General features: G+C 56.5%; 2 protein-coding genes across 2 annotated transcripts in view; both read left to right on the top strand.

Annotated features, from left to right (window-relative positions):
* The window catches only part of SLC38A10 (solute carrier family 38, member 10), a 37,660-nt gene extending 31,122 nt beyond the window's left edge, over positions 1-6,538 (top strand). Inside the window, exons 12-16 of the mRNA XM_009880982.1 lie at positions 156-323; positions 660-1,130; positions 1,706-1,813; positions 4,868-5,047; positions 5,376-6,538. Of these exons, the coding sequence (XP_009879284.1) occupies positions 156-323; positions 660-1,130; positions 1,706-1,813; positions 4,868-5,047; positions 5,376-6,538 (2,090 nt within the window). The remainder of the gene's footprint in view (positions 1-155; positions 324-659; positions 1,131-1,705; positions 1,814-4,867; positions 5,048-5,375) is intronic.
* A 1,430-nt stretch (positions 6,539-7,968) lies between these two features.
* The window catches only part of ENTHD2 (ENTH domain containing 2), an 8,107-nt gene continuing 7,383 nt past the window's right edge, over positions 7,969-8,692 (top strand). Inside the window, exon 1 of the mRNA XM_009880981.1 lies at positions 7,969-8,028. Coding sequence (XP_009879283.1) covers positions 7,969-8,028 — 60 coding nt within the window. The remainder of the gene's footprint in view (positions 8,029-8,692) is intronic.

Genomic DNA, 8,692 nt, shown 5'->3' with positions numbered 1-8,692 from the left:
CCAACCCCTCTGTACTGACGCGGGAGGGAAAATAGCTGCTGGGCTTGTGTTGGTAAAGGGGGTTGCGGCAGACAAAGCGATTGCCTTGATCCTGCCCGTGGACTGACGGTGCAGCCGTGCGTAACCTCATGCAATTAACTGTCCTGCCTTTGCAGACCAGAATCCAGCAGTAGAGGAGGCGGAAGATGACCGCGATAAACCAAAGCTGCTGGATAAGGAGGAGATGGAGCAGCCCCAGATCAAGGTGCCCATGGAGGTACCCAAGAGAGAAGAGGAGAGAGGAAAGCCGGAGGAGAAAGTGCAGCTTGACCGTCCCGATCAAGGTAACGAGGAACCTGGGGAAAGGGTGCCAGCTTTGGAGCTGGTGCAGGACTATTTTAGATAAGGATCCTGATCTCTGCTTGGTATGTCGTGGACTGAAGGTGATTTAGTATTTGATGCTCTTGAGGTGCGTTAGAGTCATAGAATTATTTAGGTTGGAAAAGACCTTTAAGATCATCAAGTCCAACCATTAAAAAAGCAGCCTCCTAACGAGGAAGGACAGGCAGGGCTGAAAAAGGGCAGCAGGTAGGTGGGTGCTGGGTGTGCTGTGAACCTCCTGCCCGTTCCTTTCTCCCATCGGTCTCAAGCCCCCTAACCCTGCCTGTCGCCCGCCCTAGGGATTGCCCTGCCTGTGGGGGAAGCACATCGCCACGAGCCACCCGTCCCGCACGACGAAGTGGTCGTGGACATGGGGCGGGAGCGGGAGGAATCCGATGAGAACAAGCTTGTGCCCGGAGGAGCCAACGATCGCCTGCTCAAGCCAGCGCTGGAGGAGCCAGCCGTGCTGAATCCCCAGAAAGAGGCACTTGGCCCGAAACAAGGGAAGGAAGCGCTCACTGAGAACCAACTGCGGGGAGGGACTGACAAACCCGTTAAGAATCCGAAGAACGTCCTGGAGGTGATCGTGCAGCAGGATGGCAGGCCGCCATACAAAGAGCTGCAGCCAGACAAACAAGCGCTGGAAGCCAAGGCACAAGCTGCCGTGCCGGACGGTGAGAAGAGAGCTGAGGCCGCAGGTGACAGGGAGAAATCAAAGCTCCAGCTCCCCAGGAAAGCAGAGGAGGCTGCGGAGAAGGAAGGAGACCCTGGTAAGCTCCCTCCACGGTGGCTCGTGTGAGCAAACTCTCCTGGTGGCCTGTAATCTGCCCCGCTGACTGGGCAATGGGGTTATTCCTACCTATATCCCAGCGTTGCCTTTTAATTTCGCAAGATTAGCACGTGAGCATGCACAGCCCCTTCAGCAGCTGTTGGGGAAAAGGAGGAATCTGGTGGCTTTGACAGCTACTATAATATCTGTCAAACAGTTGTTTGCTAGCCTACTAAATGTCAGGTGCCATGCTGTTCCTGCGCGTCTCCGAACTCACTGGGGACACGGAGCCGGGAGATCTTGACAGGTAACACATTGCTAAGTGCCCGTCTAAAAGCTAGTTAGAACCGTTCTTGCATTTTAATTGGCTGAGGTAGTTAGCGCTGGCTCGCTGCCACAAGTCTATAAGATTGTTAAATATTTTTTTTTATTACTTCCCTTGCAGTCATCGGGATGAATATAAACTGTGCCGGCTTAGGCAGGGAGGGACAACACGATGTGGAGTCATTTTAGAGAACATCTGCTGCTGGAGCATCCTTATTGACTGCGAAGGTCTGTCGATCTGTTCGTCCGCAGGTGAAAAGCAGGAGCTGCCCCTCCCGGACAGAGCGGATCAGCTGGAGTCGAAGGAGACCCGAAACACTGAGGAGAAGCAACAGGAGAACGCGGAGAGCAAGCTGGAGGGTGAGCGTGCGTCCCTGGGGTGCGCGGGGAGCCGAAGGCGCTGAGCTCCCCCTGGGAGCTGGGGCTGCGAGCGCAGGATTTCTCTCTGCAGGAGGATGGTGCCAACCAGTGCTGTTCTTGGCTCTCGCCAGCACATAGCTTTAGGCCATCGTCACCTCCGCGACGGCAGCAATTAGTGCCTGTCTCCGGCGGGCTCACGCCTGCGGCGCAGGCTGGCTCTTCCACGGCGCAGCCCCTGGCAGGGCCGCTCGAGGACGTGAGTCACGCTGGCACTCGGGCCCGGCTGCTCCCCGGCTTCGGCGGCTCGAGCGCAGGCGGTGCTGCCTCGGCAAGAGCGAGACCGGAGTGAAACCGTTTGGTTGGTGTGAAACAGGGGGGACCCAGCAGCCTTGGCGCTGGTCGGGTGCGGTGGGCCCTTCCTCAGGCTGAGCTCGTTGCCTTTCACCTCTGCCTCGTGAGAGGGATTGGAACCCAAATTCGGTCTTGCAGCCAGTGCGTGGTGGGGTCTTGTGGCTCTTTGCCTTCGTTCTGGTCTGGAGGTGATGGGCGTTTGGTCCGATGAGCGATGGCAGCGGACGGGCTCTGCCGCTGCTGAGCGTATCGTCCTCTTTGTTTGGTGGTCACAGCTTGGTTTTGTAATTCATTTCTTTCCGTTCTGCACTGCAATGGGACTTTAAAAAGCGAGCGTAAAAAGCTGGTGGTGGGTAAGGACTATGAGGACTCTTCACGTTTCAAAGAGGATGAAGGGACCTGACTTTCCGTGGGTTTTTCCAGCTCAGTCTGTGTGGGACTTGCCGGGGATGCTGTCCCATGAGGATGTCACCAAAAGGTGCTCTGGGCTCGTTGTGCTCCTCTGCTCTGAGCTGAGTGTCGTTCCCAGAGGCTGGGAGAGGGTGGAAAGGGGGAAAAGGCACCGTGGGAGCAAGACGGAGGGTGTGCAGCTCCGCAGATGCTCTCTGCAGACGGCTGCCCCACTGGGGCCGTCGCTGAGTGCTCCGGCCGTAGCTGCCCCGGGCCCTGTGAACTCAGGTACTTTTGGTTTAGAATTGTTTAAGATGCTTTTTATGAAGAGTGCCTGTTAAACCCCAGCCAGAGCGCTGGCTGAAGCCTGCTTTCCCCGAGATCAAAGGACGTGCCGGGAGTTAGCGTCACCTTTTGTTTGTGTGGAAGAGGTGTGCTGCACAAACACAGGCGTTACACGTGTTTGCAGAGCTCTCCATGAGAAACGCTTTGATTTGGCATTAAACCTTTGCCTGCTGCGGTTCAACCCAAACATTCCCATGCCGAGCTGGGACCTGGCAAGCTCGGAGAGCGAGATAGTAGAAATGACTTCTGTTTTCATTGTTTATTCTGAGCAAAGTGCGAAAAATAAACAGATCTCGAGAAGTCAATTGCACTCTTGAAAGGAGCGCATTCCCCGTGGCAGCCCAGCTCGCTGCACCAGGAGTGGAAGGGGAATTCCAGGGGCCCTCGGCTAATAGCGCCATAATGTGAACTGGAAATATTTCTCTGTAATCACCTTGTGGGTGATTAGCGGGACAGGGGGAGGCAGTGCGTGCTGGAGAAGGATTAACCTGGACAGCATCCCTTTTTAATTTAAATGGCATTTTACAGGCTATTAATTTTGACATTATTTCCTTTGGGGCATAATAGTCTAGAAACCCCTCGAGTATCAGAGGAACGCTGCTTGTTGATGTGGGAGGGAAACCACACACAGGTTCATGCTCTCCAGATACGATACGGTACGGTACGTCTGGGTGTCCGTCCAGGCAGAGAAAAGGCAGCGACGTTTCCGTGCAGACCTGGGGCTCATAGTTTGGGCGTGATGTGTCGCTCGCAGTGAGTGAATCAACGTGAGTCACTTCTGCTTGCCCTGAAATGCACTCATCTGTTTGGTGTGACTCCGCGGCTGCGAAGGGCCGGTGGGCAGGGATTTCCTCCTCTTCCGTGGCGCGGGGAGCTCGGTTTTATTGCATTGGCGGCTCGTCGCAGCGGGCGGTGGGACTGCCTTTCTGCACCGCTGTGGTTTCAACCTGCCTGACCACCTGCGCTGCTGCAGGTGAGAGTCCTCGGCCGTTAAACCCTTGGTTGCTGCTCAAGATCCCACCCTTTCACCGTGCTCAAAGCCAAAATCTTTGGCAGGATTGTTCAGTGGGTGTTTTCCTGCTGTGGGCCAGGCTAGACGTTCACCTGGCTAAGCCGGGAGAAGAGACAACAGTGGCCTCTCATCACTCTGGCCGTAACCCAGGACTTGCCCCCTAAAAAGACCCAGCTCAGCATCCGTACCTGACGTGTTGGGTCAATGTTTCCTTGTTGGTTTATCCCACCGTGTGGGTGGTTCCCCTCTGAGAGCAGCTCCTGGTGCTGTCCCTTAGCTGACTTCTTCCAGTTCCTCCTAAGATTGCTCATTTGCTGTTTCTGGTCTTTCTGGGCTTGGTTTAGCTGGGATGAAGTCTTTGCAGTGCGTTCAGAGAGACGATCTGCGTTTGGGAAGCCTGGCTGATCTTGAGGGCTGAGCTGCAGCAGCGCTGGGGCTTCCCCAGGCACCGCAGGCAGCTTTAAGAGCAGCTCGTCTCACTCGGGCAGCCGAGCCCCTCGCTCTCCACCGACTGCTGCCAGCCCTGGCTTCTTCCAGCTCCTGTGCCAAGCAGCTGCCTCATCCTTCCCTGCGCTGGGACCCCAGCAGACCTGCTCCCCTGTACCTCTTCCTCATGGTTCTTCTGCCTGAGCAGTTAAGGATGAGAGCTTGGTTTTGATCCCTCCACCCAAATCTTCTTGGGGGGCCGGTGCCCTGTGTGCTTGCGAGCTGCTAGTCTGGGCTTTTGGCTGCCGTCCTCGGGGGAGGTATGCCGGAGCGGTGCTGCCATGATCCCCGCCAGCGCCAGCAGCAGAGCTGTGCCGCGTCCTTCCCTCCCTCCTGGCGAACGGGCGGTGTTTACAGAGTGGGACCTTCCTGCCGAGGAAAGCCTCTGCAGCCCCTTCAGTGCTGCGAGATGATTAGGGAACAGTTTGAGTCATGGATTATCTTCTTTTCTTATTTTTTCCCTTTTCTAGAAGCAGGGCAGGCGAAACTGCTCGATCATGCTATGCTGCTGCAGGTGATCAAAGAACAGCAGGTACAGCACAAGCAGCTACTTGACCAGCAGGCAAAACTGTTGGCTGTCATTGAAGAGCAGCACAAGGAGATCCACCAGCAAAGGCAGGAGGAGGGAGGAGAGGAGAAGCCAAAGCAAGGTAAGGACATCGCCAAAGAGCGTGACCCCTCCACGGGCTGATGACTGCTCAAAGCAGCTTTAAAATCGGTCTGGGAGAGATCCGAGTCCCTTTGGCACATGGCAGACTCCACTCTGCAAAAGCCATTCCTGCGTCTGACCCTGACCTCCGAGGTGGGGATCCCCGGCCCCTGATGGCGAGGATAACGCTCTCCCCCCACGGCTCTCCTTGTTTTCCCGTGTGGCTGTCGGTGTGATCTCTCCTCCTGTCCCCTGTTGTGCAGAACAGGGTGTCGGGAGAAGGGAATCTCGTAAGAAAAAGCTTTTACGTGTTGGTTTTTGTTCTGCAGCGGAAATGCAGCAGGAGCCCGCTGTGCCTCTCTCCAAGAGCAGGGAGGACGAGGGCCCTGGAACTAAGCAAGAAGCTGCTGCGAAGCCGCTCAGCAAAGAGCTGTTGGAGCACCCTGCGCAGGGCCTGGGCAGGCGGCCTGCTGACCCCGTGGAGCAGCGCAGGGGCACTGCAGGAAAGCTGGAAGAGGCTGGGCACAGGCGGGAGATTCCTGGGGTTCCTCCCAAGGAGCGGAAGGTGCCGCCACAGAATGACAGAGCTGTTAAAAATCCTGTGGAGAACCAGGATCCCCTTCATGGGGATGCCCAACACATTCCAGCAGTCAGAAACCACCTAGAAAAGAAGCCCTTGGCGGAGGATTTAGGAGGAGATCGTGAAGCCAAAGCTGGAAGAGACGTCCATGAGAAGAATTCCCTGAAAGCTGTGGAAGTAGCTACAGCTCCCATCCAAAGAGAACAGCTGGGGGCTGCCAAAGTTCAGGGAGTAGCAGGAAAGAGTCTGGAAAGAGACTCAGGAATAGACCTTAAAGCCAAAGCACTGAGTCAGGTGGAGCCCAAAAACCTGGCAGTTGCGCTGGACTCCTCCAGTAAAAGGAACGTGGCAGAGAGCGAGCAGCACCTACGGGAGCGTCAGAGAGCAGCAGAGACAGAGGGAGGTGAGGGTGCTGGCAGCCGGCAGCAAGCCTCGCAGAGGGACCCGGCTGGCAAAGGGGACGTAAAGGAAGAAGCTTCTCGGGAGAACGTGGTGGACGTGGCCCAGGACCCGCAGGGAGGTCTGCGGAGCAAGCAGAGGCACCGGGACGGAGGTCTCTCAAATGATGCTGAGAAGAAACCAGGCCCTGAGAACGCTCCTGCCCAAAAGCCTGAGAAAGGAGCGGCTGCCCAGGGGGACCAGAAGCTGGACCGTGATGTCAAACCAAACCGGGACCTGAAACTGCAGGCGGACCTGGACCTCCGCCGGAGGAGACGGGACCTGCTGCCTCCTGAGGAGGAGGAGGCGGCTGCACAGGGGGCGGGGGTCTTCATTGGCCTCAACCCCCTTCCAGATGTGAAAGTAAACGACCTCCGGAGTGCTCTAGAGACACGATTAAACCAAGTTGTGGAGGGGGCTCAGCAGGTGGTCCACAGCCGGCAGATCAAGCAGATGACGCAGGCGGACGTGTGAGCAGGGTGGTCGCGCTCGGTGGGTGGCTGCGGGTGTTGGCCACAGGCACGAGGCTGAGGAGCTCCGCAGGGAAGGTTCGAGTTAACCAGCTGTTTTTTTGGCCACCGTTGCACAGGCAGCGGTTGGTCTAAGCCAGCAGCGCTTTGCTGGACGCAGTGCTTGCACCCACAGGATCCCCTTGGACCTGCGAGCACCGTCCAGGGCACCGTGAGCTTCTCAAGTCTGCAACCAGTAGCCCTGCAGGTGGCCAAGGAGATGGCAACCGTGAAAGAAAAACTCCCGCTGTCCTCTGGCTTTCAGAGGTTGCCATCTACCTTGGCTCCCTGCCAGGCCAGCTTTCAAGGACCTTTTTCAACATCTCCTTCATATCGAATTGCCTTCTCCATCCGGCTCTCGACTCCCCTTTCAGAACCGAGGTGGTCCTCTGCGAGGTTCCCCTGCCTGCATGGAAAGGCTTCCCTGGCGCCTGCCTTGGGTGCCTTTGCCCAGGCTCTGCGGGGCTTCGGGGCAGAGGTCTGGGGCTGCGGGAGGAGGGGAACTGGGGCTCGCACACCTCGGGAAAGGCTTTATTCGGGAGAAGCATCAAGTCGTGAGTTGAGGACCAGCTTAGCCAATTGCTTTGGTGTTTCTCTTGAAATGGGAGCTGTTAGTCTTGCATGTTTAGGAGATAATTGTGGTTTAGGAACTAGTTTAGTAGAAACGCTGCCTTAAACGGGCACAACTGCTGCTGTTGTGCTGCCTCTACTCCCAGGGATTTAATTGGTTGGCCACACACTAGCAATAACTCGGAGCTTTGCTCTCACCACCCTCCCCGGATGCTCAACTCTCGTCTGTGCTCTCAAGCTCGACTTCTCCTGTCCAAAGTGCAGTATGAAGCTCAACCCCGGGGGCTGCAGACTGCCCCCTCCCCCAAACCAGCTTGATTTTTCTGCAAGAGGTGACTAATTTGGGAACAAAAGACGTGGCTTAAAAGGGCAGACTGGGGGGGCTTGGCCCAAGCATACCTACCTCTTCTCTCTGTAATGCGGTGGAGCATGTTTGTTTTGTGCGTTCTTCCCAGCCCCCCTCTGCGCTGTGTTTTACATCCATAGATGTCAGTACTCCGCCCCTGGAAATGTATTTTATGAGCGAGGAAGGGAAGAGCTTCCATGAGAGCCCTGGTTCGTTTCAGGCTCCCAGACAGTGATTCATCCTTTTGTTTTTTGGTTGGGTTTTTTTTGTTGTTTTGTTTTTACATCCTGACTTGCGAATGTAAGAAATCAAATCCCAAAGCTCTCACTAGAATGGCTGAAATTTCCCAGCCTGCAGTCTACAGACCTCATCACTGTGGTGTTTTTTATATCCGTATCTCGAAGTGTCTTTGGTAAACTGGCCTCGTTGAGTTTGTGTCCGATGGGACCTCGCAGAGCCAGGGACGGGTTATATCGGACATGTGGGACTGTCACACCGGCTCTGGTTACTCGGGAATTCTGCTGCCGCCTGCCTGGGACGTGTGCCTGTTGCTTGAAGGATGTCATCGTAATTTCTCATTAAAATGACACAGAGCCACAGGGCAACAGCCACGTATTCAGGCGTACTTCTTCAGGAGGACCACCCTTGCTACTTCCCCGTGAGTGTCATGGCCTTAACCCTCAGGACTGCCCCCCCAGTACAAGTGAGCTTCTCCATTCCGCTGTCTTAAAGCACAAGCAACGCGGCCGGGAGTCCTGGAGCCACCCCGCAGCCGTCCCGTGTACGTGTGTGTCAGGGCAGGGACAGCAGTGGGCTCCAGAGCACGGCTCCATGTCTGCAGTGGGGAGACGGGACCAGGCCTTGTCCCCTGCGGCACCAACCAGCTTTTCTAAAGTGAGCGGGAGCTGGAGCAGGACCTGGAGTTCCGTTCCCCTTCTTGCCCTTTGCTGCCTGCCAGGGGCCGTCGCGGGCAGCGAGGGCAGGATGAAGGCAGGCTCCTGCCCCGTGGGGTCAGACCTGCCCTTGTTTGTTGGCGTTGAGTTGTCTGCGTGGACGCAAAGGACCAAAGATGCTCCTGACATTCCTCAGCGGCTGGGAATAGCGGGGCCCTGGGCACCCCCAAGCCAGGCTGGAAGGCGGCAGGAGCTGTGTCGCCTCTTACTGGGGTGGAGAGACCGGAGGGGAGGCTGAGCTGATCAATTA

This window comes from Charadrius vociferus, unplaced genomic scaffold, assembly GCF_000708025.1.
Source record: "Charadrius vociferus isolate BGI_N301 unplaced genomic scaffold, ASM70802v2 scaffold1773, whole genome shotgun sequence".
Taxonomy (NCBI): Eukaryota; Metazoa; Chordata; class Aves; order Charadriiformes; family Charadriidae; genus Charadrius; species Charadrius vociferus.
This window is presented reverse-complemented; position numbering and strand designations above follow the sequence as displayed.